This window comes from Zea mays, chromosome 4 (assembly GCF_902167145.1).
Source record: "Zea mays cultivar B73 chromosome 4, Zm-B73-REFERENCE-NAM-5.0, whole genome shotgun sequence".
Taxonomy (NCBI): Eukaryota; Viridiplantae; Streptophyta; class Magnoliopsida; order Poales; family Poaceae; genus Zea; species Zea mays.
Window position 1 is genome coordinate 1,687,183 of NC_050099.1, and position 13,504 is coordinate 1,700,686.

At 42.0% G+C, this 13,504-nt stretch overlaps 1 protein-coding gene across 1 annotated transcript; it reads left to right on the forward strand.

Annotated features, from left to right (window-relative positions):
* Positions 1-10,244: 10,244 nt before the first annotated feature.
* On the forward strand, positions 10,245-12,810 carry LOC100284688 (charged multivesicular body protein 2a). The gene is given in 5 exon segments (NM_001157583.1): positions 10,245-10,465; positions 11,048-11,178; positions 11,787-11,891; positions 12,087-12,347; positions 12,447-12,810. Coding segments are annotated over 5 exon segments (675 nt in total). The 5' UTR covers positions 10,245-10,428; the 3' UTR covers positions 12,588-12,810.
* The last annotated feature ends 694 nt before the right edge of the window (positions 12,811-13,504 follow it).

Below are 13,504 nucleotides of genomic sequence, written 5' to 3' on the forward strand. Positions count from 1 at the left end.
TCATACTTTAGAGTTTTTGGTAGCAAATGCTTTATTCTTGTTAAAAGAGGTAGAAAATCAAAATTTGCTCCTAAAACTGTAGAAGGCTTTTTACTTGGTTATGACTCAAACACAAGGGCATATAGGGTCTTTAACAAGTCCACTGGACTAGTTGAAGTCTCATGTGACGTTGTGTTTGATGAAACTAACGGCTCTCAAGTAGAGCAAGTTGATCTTGATGAGATAGGTGAAGAACAGGCTCCATGCATAGCGCTAAGGAACATGTCCATTGGGGATGTGTGTCCTAAGGAATCCGAAGAGCCTCCAAGTGCACAAGATCAACCGTCCTCCTCCACGCAAGCATCTCCACCAACTCAAAATAAGGATGAAGCTCAAATTGATGAAGTAGAAGATCAAGCAAATGAGCCACCTCAAGATGACGGCATAGATCAAGGGGGAGATGCAAATGATCAAGACAAGGAGGATGAAGAGCAAAGACCGCCACACCCAAGAGTCCACCAAGCAATCCAACGAGATCACCCCGTCGACACCATCCTCGGCGATATTCATAAGGGGGTAACCACTAGATCTCGTGTTGCTCATTTTTGTGAACATTACTCTTTTGTTTCCTCTATTGAGCCACACAGGGTAGAGGAAGCACTACAAGATTCCGATTGGGTGATGGCGATGCAAGAGGAGCTCAACAACTTCACGCGGAATGAGGTATGGCATTTAGTTCCACGTCCTAACCAAAATGTTGTAGGAACCAAATGGGTCTTCCGCAACAAGCAAGATGAGCATGGTGTGGTGACAAGGAACAAAGCTCGACTTGTGGCCAAAGGATACTCCCAAGTCGAAGGTTTGGATTTCGGTGAAACCTATGCACCCGTAGCTAGGCTTGAGTCAATTCGCATATTATTAGCCTATGCTACTTACCATGGCTTTAAGCTTTATCAAATGGACGTGAAAAGTGCCTTCCTCAATGGACCAATCAAGGAAGAGGTCTATGTTGAGCAACCTCCAGGCTTTGAAGACAGTGAGTATCCTAACCATGTCTATAAGCTCTCTAAGGCGCTTTATGGGCTCAAGCAAGCCCCAAGAGCATGGTATGAATGCCTTAGAGATTTTCTTATTGCTAATGGCTTCAAAGTCGGTAAAGCCGATCCTACACTCTTTACTAAAACACTTGAGAATGACTTGTTTGTATGCCAAATTTATGTTGATGATATTATATTTGGGTCTACTAACGAGTCTACATGTGAAGAATTTAGTAGGATTATGACACAGAAATTCGAGATGTCTATGATGGGGGAGTTGAAGTATTTTCTAGGATTTCAAGTCAAGCAACTCCAAGAGGGCACCTTCATTAGCCAAACAAAGTACACTCAAGATATTCTAAGCAAGTTTGGAATGAAGGATGCCAAACCCATCAAGACACCCATGGGAACCAATGGGCATCTCGACCTCGACACGGGAGGTAAATCCGTAGATCAAAAGGTATACCGGTCGATGATAGGTTCATTACTTTATCTTTGTGCATCTCGACCGGATATTATGCTTTCCGTATGCATGTGTGCAAGATTCCAAGCCGACCCTAAGGAAGCTCACCTTACGGCCGTGAAACGAATCTTGAGATATTTGGCTTATACTCCTAAGTTTGGGCTTTGGTATCCTAGGGGATCCACATTTGATTTGATTGGTTATTCGGATGCCGATTGGGCGGGGTGCAAAATCAATAGGAAGAGCACATCGGGGACTTGCCAGTTCTTGGGAAGATCCTTGGTGTCTTGGGCTTCAAAGAAGCAAAATTCGGTCGCTCTTTCCACCGCCGAAGCCGAGTACATTGCCGCAGGCCATTGTTGCGCGCAATTACTTTGGATGAAGCAAACCCTGCGGGACTACGGTTACAAATTAACCAAAGTCCCTTTGCTATGTGATAATGAGAGTGCAATCAAAATGGCCGACAATCCCGTCGAGCATAGCCGCACTAAGCACATAGCCATTCGGTATCACTTTTTAAGGGATCACCAACAAAAGGGAGATATCGAGATTTCTTACATTAATACTAAAGATCAATTAGCCGATATCTTTACCAAGCCTCTTGATGAACAATCTTTTAACAAACTTAGGCATGAGCTAAATATTCTTGATTCTAGAAATTTCTTTTGTTAACTTGCACTCATAGCTCATTCATATACTTTTGATCATATCTCTTTTATATGCTATGACTAATGTGTTTTCAAGTCTATTTCAAATCAAGTCATAGGTATATTGAAAGGGAATTGGAGTCTTCGGCGAAGACAAAGGCTTCCACTCCGTAACTCATACTTCGTCATCACTCCAAGCAACTCTCTATTCTTTGGGGAGAAATGAGCATCAAACAAAAGGACCGGACTTCATCCTTGGGGGAGAAATGAGCCCAAGGCAAAAGGACCGGACTTCGTCTTTGGTATAATCTTAACTCATTTATTTATGACCAAAGGTGAAGATAGCACTTCAAGGGCTCTAATGATTCCGTTTTTGGCGATTCATGCCAAAAAGGGGGAGAAATGAGCCCAAAGCAAAAGGACCGCACCACCACCTATTTCAAAAACTTAGAGTTGGATATCTTTCAATTAGTATCTTATTTTCAATTGGTATCTTATCGTGTTCAAAAGGGGGAGAAAGTAGTATTTCAAAAAGTTTATCAAAACCCTCTTGAACACTAAGAGGTGAATCTCTTTTAGGGGGAGTTTTGTTTAGTCAAAGGAGAAGCATTTAAAACAAGGAGAGAAAACTTCAAATCTTGAAAATGCTTTGCAAAATCTTATTCATTCACCTTTGACTACTTGCAAAAGAACCTTGATTTACAAAAAGTTTGCAAAAACAAAACATGTGGTGCAAACGTGGTCCAAAATGTTATATAAGAAAGAAACATTCCATGCATATCTTGTAAGTAGTTATATTGGCTCAATTCCAAGCAACCTTTACAATTACATTATGCAAACCAGTTCGATTATGCACCTCTATATTTGCTTTGGTTTGTGTTGGCATCAATCACCAAAAAGGGGGAGATTGAAAGGGAATTAGGCTTACACCTAGTTCCTATATAATTTTGGTGGTTGAATTGTCCAACACAAATCCTTGGACTAACTAGTTTGCTCTAGTGCATAAGCTATACAGGTGCTAAAGGTTCACACTCAGCCAATAAAAAGACCAAGTTTTGGATTCAACAAAAGAGCACAGGGCCAACCGAAGGCACCTCAGGTCTGGCACACCGGACTGTCCGGTGTGCCACCGGACAGTGTCCGGTGCACCACCGGACATGTCCGGTGCACCAGAGGACTCCAACGCGAACTTGCTGCCTTCGGGAATTTCCAGAGGCGACTCCGCTATAATTCACCGGACTGTCCGGTGTACACCGGACAGTGTCCGGTGCGCCAAGGGAGGTCGGCCTCAGGAACTCGCCAGCTTCGGGAAAAGCCAATGGCTCGTCCACTATAATTCACCGGACTGTCCGGTGTGCACCGGACTGTCCGGTGCGTCTCCAGAGCAACGGCTATCTCCGCGCCAACGGCTACCTGCAGAGCAATAAATGCGCGCGCAGCGCGCGCAGAAGTCAGGCGAGCCCATACTGGCACACCGGACAGCAAACAGTACCTGTCCGGTGTGCACCGGACATCCAGGCGGGCCCACAAGTCAGAAGCTCCAACGGTCAGAATCCAACGGCAGTGATGACGTGGCAGGGGGCACCGGACTGTCCGGTGTGCACCGGACTGTCCGGTGCGCCATCGAACAGACAGCCTTCCAACGGCCACTTTTGGTGGTTGGGGCTATAAATACCCCAACCACCCCACCATTCATTGCATCCAAGTTTTCCACTTCCCAACTACTACAAGAGCTCTAGCATTCAATTCTAGATACACCAAAGAGATAAAATCCTCTCCAAATTCCACACAACGCTTTAGTGATTAGAGAGAGAGATTTGCTTGTGTTCTTTCGAGCTCTTGCGCTTGGATTGCTTTCTTCTTTCTTGATCCTTTCTTTGCAATCAAACTCACTTGTAATTGAGGCAAGAGACATCAATCTTGTGGTGGTCCTTGCGGGAACTTTGTGTTCCAAGTGATTGAGAAGAGAAAGCTCACTCGATCCGTGGATCGTTTGAGAGAGGGAAGGGTTGAAAGAGACCCGGCCTTTGTGGCCTCCTCAACGGGGAGTAGGTTTGCAAGAACCGAACCTCGGTAAAACAAATCTCCGTGTCTCACTTGCTCATTCGCTTGAGATTTGTTTTGCGCCCTCTCTCGCGGACTCATTCTTTATTTCTAACGCTAACCCGGCTTGTAGTTGTGTTTATATTTGTAAATTTCAGTTTCGCCCTATTCACCCCCCCTCTAGGCGACTATCAAAAACACATATCATCTCGGGGAAGATATTGATGTTGTAGGAATTGAAAAATCATCATGTGCGGAAAATCAAGGCCTACAACATGGAGGACTGTCAAAGGATGGTAACACTTATGCTTTTAAGTGCAAGTATCTTAAATTATCATTTCTTATGTGTCTTGTGTAGTCACATAGAAAAAGGAAGCACTTAAGTTGTTTTTAAATTTATGTCACCATTCTTTGAAAGAAATTCCTCTCATATGGTAGATTGCATATTCCTCATTTCTATATTATGGCAATCTACATGCTTTAATTTGTTGCAAGTTCCCATGGCATGTCTTACTTTAATTATCCTATTATTGCCATGATCTAGATAGAGAAAAGGATTCCATGTTCTTAAAAGAATAAGGTGTCATGTAAGGAATTCAAATCCTAAGGACACTTTTAAAAGGGAATCTTTCTTTATGTCTAGAATAGTGAGACTAATGTTTTTATCTACATAACCAAAGTAGTCTCACATGTAGAGAATAAGTTTCTCTATGGAAAAGCGTAATCCATCATGCCAAGAAAAATCAAACCAATGATTTATGTTGTATGTCTTATTGCTTAAATTGGATATGATTCTTCTACATTTATCGCTTTCCATATCATGAATTAGATTTATTCCCATAATCTTAAAGGATTAGTTATGCTTGTCTTATGAGTTAAAATTAAGCATAACATCTTCTATGGATAATCTAGTTCATGCTATGAAGTTTCCATGCTTTTAGTAATCTAGTTTTTCATTCCTTATCAAAATGATTACAAAAAGGGAAACTAGTGCTTGTGTTGCTACTAACATTTCTATTGAGCTTACTTATGAAAATCTACAAGAAAGTAAGTGCAAGTTTAATGCCACAAGCCTCAAAGGGTTGATCTTCACCCTAAGGAAGAAAGGTAAAAGCAAAGGTATGGGAACTCACCTTATTTATCAGATTTAGTTCCCATCAATAGTTATTCACTCTAAATTATCATATTCTATCTTTGTGAAGAAATAGATTCTTTATTGAATTTAGATTGGCTAAGATATGCATCCAATCTCATTTTCATTAATACACTTATCCATTAGAATCTATTTCATACCTTTGCTATATATGTTCTCATATTGACTTGCTTTTAAGTAATGATTAATAAATTCAATATGAAGAAGTAAATTCCTAAGCTTGATCAAATGTTTAAATAGTGCATGTTCCTCTTTTCAAGTAATGTGCACTAATGTCAAGGATTTTACTTCATGTTTGTGTAATCTATGGATGATGAATTACCTTTATTTTCTATCTAAAGAAATCATCATTCATCTTTTACTCCCTTGTGCTATTAACATCTCTCTTGAGTATTTTCAATAAGTTTGGAAGGAAAAAGAGTCAACTATAAAGTGAGGACACTCAAATGAAAAAGAAGACATCAAGAGCAACAACACCTACTTGGATATGAGATCTTCAAAACATTCAATGGTGTGGTTGTAAGCATTCAAAAACTTTTCATTATGAGAATACTAGGCAAAAATTGTTTATTGCAAATCTTTTAAGCCTTGATCAAGATAAATAGTGCTTCACCCTATTTGCCTTTAAAAATGAGTGCATCCACCAAATTCTTTCATTCTTGATGCATATCTTTAGGGGGAGCCTATTTCTATATCTTTGTTATATTGAGACTAGCACGCTACCTTAGTAATCTCATATAGTCTCTTGTATGAGAACAAGTTTCTCATAAGGCATGCTACTACATTTCAATCCATCTTGGTAAAATAATGTCACCTTTATCAAGGATTGTAGCTTTCAATGTTAAAGTAGCATATTTATCGGATTCTCCTATTTATGAGCATGTTTGAAAATCTAATGCCTATGTTGTTCTTTTGATCACATCTGTTGTATGATCATTGAATAACTTCAATTAGCACTTATGCTTCTTAGTGCTTCATGCAATTTCAATTTGATTTCAATTGATAATTTCAATCGACATCTATCTTGATATGCACTAAGTTAAAAGGAGAATTCATGATATATTTATGCAATTTGTGATCTTCTTGATATATAATAACATGACTTAGAAAAGGATCACAAGTTGTAGAACTCTCTTGTGCAAAATATTCTCATACATCGTCTTGAGTATAGGTCTTAAGCGACTAAGACTAAGGACAAAGCACAATGAAGAGAGCATCTCTATGTGAAGGTACAAAAGGGTAAAACTATTCAATCTTATTCATACATGTACCAAAATCTTCCTGCATTCCATGCATATCTTGTATAAAAGGAAGAGAAAGCATGATCATGCATTAATCCCTGCTTCATACCTAGTTTAACTTCTCAAACATTCATTCTTGCATCTTTGTTAAAACTAGGTGAAGTAATTTTATTGTCAAAGAGCTTAAAGCTTAACCTTGTAACGAGGATAAGCTGCCTCTGTTCCAAAGGTGGATGGTCCTTAAGTCTCTTTGAAATCCTTAAGGGTAAATGCTTGAGATATTTATAACATGCTTTCATAAGTGCATCAATTGTCATGAGCATTTGAGCATCACACCTATACTATGACACAATGCACTTCACATTCTCTATGATATAGACATGATCTCATTAACCGAATTATGTGCACTTGGCGTTTAAGACCAAAAACTTGTATTCCTCTCAAAACACATATTTAGGGGGAGCAATCTATATTATAGAATTGTTTATTCTTAATTGACATATCCTTTTAATCATATCTCTTTCCTTTGGTACATTTGCATATTTCTTATCTCTATTGTGTGCCAAGGCTAAGACTAATATGTTTTCATGAGCATCTCATGTGTTAAGTCTTAGATTGAAAGGGAAATGGAGTATTCGGCAAAGACATCGCTTCCACTCAACTCCATTGATTTTATCCACTCTTTGCCGGTATCCCGCTATCTCTCCGTCTTTGGTATAATCTTCACTCATGTTTTATTTGCCAAAGGGGAGAAAGTAGTTTAAGAAGGGCCTACATTTCACTCTAAGTATCCGTTTTTGGCGATTCATGCCAAAGGGGGAGAAAGTATTAGGCCCAAAGCAAAAGGACCGCACCACCACCTCCTAATTTCAAAACTAATGATTTTCAATTGGTAAATTTCAAATTGGTATCTTATTGTGTTCAAAAGGGGGAGAAAGTAGTATTTTCAAAATTGATATCTTAAAACCCTCTTGAACACTAAGAGGAGGATTTCATTGAGGGGGAGTTTTGTTTAGTCAAAGGAAAAGCATTTGAAACAGGGGGAAAAATTTCAAATCTTGAAAATGCTTCTCAAAATCTTATTTATTTATCCTTTGACTATTTTGCAAAACACTTTGAAAAGAATTTCCAAAAGAGTTTGCAAAAACAAAACAATTGGTTCAAGCATGGTCTAAAATATTAAATGTAAATTGGTCTAATTCCAAGTAACCTTTGCACTTACCTTATGCAAACTAGTTCAATTCTGCACTTATATATTTGCTTTGGTTTGTGTTGGCATCAATCACCAAAAAGGGGGAGATTGAAAGGGAAACAGGCTCAAACCTTTTCCTAAATGATTTTGGTGGTTGAATTGCCCAACACAAATAATTGGACTAACTAGTTTGCTCTAGATTATATGCTCTACAGGTGCCAAAGGTTCATCAACAACTATACTAAATCGACTGTCCGGAATACCGTAGATTATTCCGGACAGGAGAAGCTTTTTGGAAAATCAGGCCAAGCGCGGACCGTCCGGGTCTTTGCGGCAGACCGTCCGCGACACCTAAATAAACCTCGGACAGAACCAATGCAAAAACATGTGTCTCTACTGCGGACCGTCCGATGGAAGAGCAAGCACCGTCTGAGACCACGCGCGGACCGTCCGGGCCCTTGCGGCGGACCGTCCGCGACACCGCTTTGACTTCGACCAGGAACTATAAATCAGGGACAGTCCGAATAAACCACGGACCGTCCAGCTACAACGCGCGGACCGTCCGGCTATAATTCACGGACAGTCCGCAGGTGAAGACCTGGTTCAGCCCGAAGGTGACAAGTTGAGCAAAAGGAATTATATAGCTGGCACGGACCGTCCGGGACCAAGGGCGGACCGTCCGTGTGGTGTCACCGAGGCAGATAGCCGTTGATCTAACCGTTGATCTGTCAGAAGTATCCGTTGAAGATGTCAGAATCGACCGTTGGAGGGTCGCGGACCGTCCGGGCCCTAGCCGCGGACCGTCCGCCAGTGCAATTTCTGGCAGATGCGCCCCAACGGCTATATGGGTGGTTGATGGCTATAAATACCACCCCAACCGGCCACTTCAAAGTGGTGGGAGCCCAAGCAACATTCCAAGTCATCTAGTTGACATACTCAAGCCCTCCCAACCACATATATTCATTGATCCATCCTATACACAAGATTTAGACCACTACAACAAACACAAGTGCCACAAAAGAGAGAACTAGCAATAGAGAGCTACTCATTTGAGTTTAGCACTAGTGCCTTGTGAGATTCATTGAGAGATAGTGTGTGCCTCATCTTTGTGTTCATTTGTGCGTGGAGTTTTGACTCCCATCGAACTTCCTCCAAAGTTTTGGAGGCTTGTAAAAGCTAGCAAGAGACACCAAAGAGTGTGGTGATCCTTGTGGGATCGAGAGTGATCCTTGAGAAGAAGAAGAGCTCGCCGATCCTTGGGTGATCGGTGGAGAGAGGGAAAGGGTTGAAAAAGACCCGTCCTTAAGTGGACTCCTCAACGGGGACTAGGCCTTCGAGGGCTGAACCTCGGTAAAACAAATCACCCGTGTCTCGTGTGCTTATTGCTTGTGATTTGTTTGTGCTTTCCCTTTCTAAGTTTCTCTTGCACTACTCTTTGCTAACTCTATTTGGTGTTGCTTTAAGTTAAACTCTCATTTTGTGAAGCAACACATTGCAAGAGAAAACTTGTGTTATTACTCTTCTTGCCTAAGCCTTCTTGCTTTAATCTCATAGACTTATTAGTAGTATTGATTTATCAATTCCGCATTATTTGAAAGTAATACTCTTTGCAAGCAAGGACTTAGTTTTTATACTCCGATAATTATATATCTTGTTCTAACCACTAATCAAGGGATCTAGTTGGGGGATAAAGTTTTAATTTTCAGGTTTCGCCTATCCACCCCCCCTCTAGGCGACTTTCAAGTGGATTTTACCAATAAGTTTATGGTATCTCCATGACCCAACTACCACTACAACACATTCATCTATGTGTGAGCAAAAACTCGTATGGTTTGAGTTATTCCAGTTGAATGCTACAACATCGTTGATGCCAGTTTAACAGTTGTTGTAGCCTTCCTTCTCCCCGAGCCATGATGTACCTGCTTTGGTGTCTTTATTGCTGGCAATCGGCCTATGAACATAAATGTGATGGTTAATTTATGTTCTAATAAAGCTGGCCCATGATTCTTGTCGCAAACAATATTAGGATTGATTTGGTTGTATCAAGATATAGTTCTTCTAAAAGTCACTTTAGATTTTTATAAGCAATTTTGATCAGTGTATTTGAATGCCTATCGTTTACATGGACTCCGTTACATTATTATCAAAATTTATATGATAGGTCAAATAGGTAGAATATGTAGAGAATCTAGAAAACATAAAGTAAAAGTTTGTTTTGGAACCTACAATGATTTGAAAACAAGGCCTTCAAAAGTAGGAGTTGGGCCATCGTTGGGGTTGCACTAGCTAGAGGGGGAAAGATGACATTTTTTCCCCAACCTTGACCAAGGAAGATATCAGGCAAAAAAAAAAAAGAGCGTTGACCGGGACCCACCCACAGGGGAAAAGAGGAACAGTATTCGGTTCGGTGCTCCGGAACGCGTCGCGGCTGTCGCTGGCGAAACCGCGTTCACGGTTCACGCCAACGAACCCAACTTCAGAAAAAGCTCGTTCTGCCCCCTTCCTTCGCATCGAAACAAACCCTCCGTCTCCAAAAGAGAGCCCAATCCTAAATTCCCAATCCCTCAAAGGAAGGAGGATTCTTCAGCGTCTCGCTTGCCGGCCCCGAATCGCAGTCGCCGCCCGGATCCGAGGAAACAAGTCGTCGTCTTGCTCCACCGTCCGCCCGCCGCCATGAGCTTCATCTTCGGCAAGAAGAAGACTCCTGCTGGTACCTCTCCCTCCTTGTGGCGATTCGTTCGGTCCCACCCGCTCCCCGACCGTCCCCTCCCGCTGATGGGCAGCCCCGGGAGAAACTGGGCATATTCCTGGTAGCTCTTGTTACCCGATCGACAAATTCCTCGCCTTTCTCGGTCCCCCCGCCGACGAGAGAGCCAAAGTCCACGGGCCATTCTCTGTTTACTTTAATTACTAGTACTACTTGAATTACTGTGCTGATCTCGTTGTCCCGGGTTTCTTCGGCCCCTGTTATTACAGGAAACGTGGAAATCATAATACTGTTGTTTCCCAGTTTTATTCATGCACTAGGAGAACCCCAGGATTTTTCGGCTTTTTAGGCATCACTCTGCTCTAATTTGGATTGGAAGTTATTGCTTTGCTTCCCCCTCTAGCCCTGTTGTTCTGAAAAGTTGAAATCGACCATGGAATCTAAGCCTGCCCATTTGTCTTGCTTAAGAAACCACATACTAATCAGTAACGCTACTGCGATGCTGCTGTTGCCCGTTCGGGCATGTCCTGCTCTTGGTTTAATTTGTTCCACCGGATTTCCATAACCATTTCTGGTTGACAACAGAGCTGCTGCGGGAGAATAAGCGGATGCTGGACAAGTCCATCCGGGAGATTGAGAGGGAGAGGCAGGGCCTGCAGGCCCAGGAGAAGAAGCTCATCAACGAGATCAAGAAGGTGGCCAAGCAGGGTCAGATGGTACGTGCGAAATAATGTCACGGCACCTTCTCTCTTGTTTGATCCGATTTGATGGCAATTTCTTTGGGAGCTGTCGCTAATTTAGCACCGTGCATTTGTTAAGGTTCGTACAAATGTCTTAAAAATGCAGAGAATAACGAATACCATTCTTCCCAGGGTAGCCTATTGCCAGTGTCAGTTTTTTACCTTGTGTATCTGCTTCACTGTTTGATCTGACAAAGTTTTGGAAATATTTGTGTGTGTGTGTGTATTTGGGGGGGGGGGGTATGGCATTGCATTTGTCTCTGATGGTCGGTGTGTTCGGTTTCGGTGGTTATTTGTCTTAACACACGATTGGTGCCATGAATTCAATTCAGTGTAAATGGAGCTGGTTATACCTCCTGACAGGATAGGCTGGCTGATTTAGTTTGTTCAATTTTTTGTGTTCTTTTTGTCCAATGGACCTATGGTATGCTCTGTCTTTTTGGCTGCAATTGCCCTTAGTTCAGATTCGAACACGTATAATATATTTTGCTTTACATGGTGAAAAGAACACTGTTTTTTTGGCAGCAATTGCTTTCCTTCCATGCTCATGGAATATATTTTGATATGACGTAAATTGTTCACAGGGAGCTGTAAAAATTATGGCAAAGGATCTTATCCGCACAAGACACCAAATCACAAAATTCTATGCACTCAAGTCCCAGCTACAAGGTGTATCTCTACGTATTCAGGTAACTACACAACTTGAAGAATTGTATTTATTTTGAGACACTCAGTTGGGGTAACTTTGTGCAATTTGTGATGACATTGATGACTACAGACTTAGTTGACTCAATCTTCCATAGACTGAAAAAAGACCCTGATGTTACTGCTATTCATGATAGCCCTCTTTAAAATCTTGTATTGGCTGGTGTCCAATTTTGTAGACTCTGAAATCAACACAAGCCATGGGTGAAGCCATGAAGGGTGTGACAAAAGCCATGGGGCAGATGAACCGACAGATGAATCTGCCTGCCCTGCAGAAGATCATGCGGGAGTTTGAGATGCAAAACGAGAAGATGGAGATGGTTAGTGAAGTGATGAACGACGCCATCGATGATGCCTTGGAGGGCGATGAGGAGGAGGAAGAGACAGAGGAGCTGGTTAGTCAAGTCCTTGACGAAATTGGCATCGATATCAACTCAGAGGTAAAAATATCGTCGCATTTTGATCCTGATGTAGAATGCGCTGCCTTATAGATGGATGATACTGATGTGCAATGTTGATTGATCTTCTCAATTACACAGCTTGTCAAGGCTCCTGCAACTGCAGTTGCGAAGCCCGTCGCAGCGGGGAAAGTTCCTGCTCAGGCTGAAGCCGCAGGTGGGCCAGATGGCGGCATAGATGATGACCTGCAGGCGCGGCTCGATAACCTCAGGAAGATGTGATCACTGGCTGGAGCCTAACAAAACATATCCACACGCTTTGTTTGTAGTTTTGTACCATAAAAATATAGCCATTTATTATGGCAATCTTCTTTTTCGTATCTGAGTTGCAGAGTGTTTGGCATTCTGTCCATTGTACATATAATAATATATTTAACACCATGCACTAGGCCGTGCGTTCTGTTCCCAAGTTCCGATGCCATGGAGTGCATTCTGGTCGTGTTTCAGTCGCTGTTGTGAGGGTGTGATCTACAGATAGTACTGACAGATGACAATGCTGTGCTCGACGTACACGGGGAGGGAGCGATGAATTTGGACTGGATTTTGCAAATTCATCGCCAAAGCTTACAGATGTGCAGAATACTTTTATCCATGAAAAGGTCTAGAAGTTGAATATCAATCATGTCTTGATTATGTCTATAAGCTAGACAGGCACTGAAACAAGCAAACAATCTTCTCGTGCATGGTATGCCGGGTTGAGTAAGAAACTTTATGCTCTTGATTTCATTGGATATCTTTTTATTTTATTGCGATAAGAATGATATATCTATGTTTATTCTAGTATATGTTTACGATATAATCATAGATGTTTAAAACATGACTACCACAACGTTGTTGTAGGATCTTAACAAGACTTCTTCTCATTGAAGGATTCTATAGAATGTTCACTGTTCTCTATCTCTCTACAATTATTTGTCGAAAATCCACGTTGTCCACTGCGCGCAGGCGGTGCCGCCGCCACGTCGGCCCGCCGCGGTTGCTCCGCCTTGCACGGTCGCCATTATTCCTGCCGCCGGTGACCGGTCCCCTTCCACGTCTCCCCGTCGCGGCAGAATTTGAGGCGGATGTATGTAGCGAAAGATGGCGATCAAGGAGACGACGAGAAACGCCACGTTCGTTGTCGAGACGTCCAACGGTGA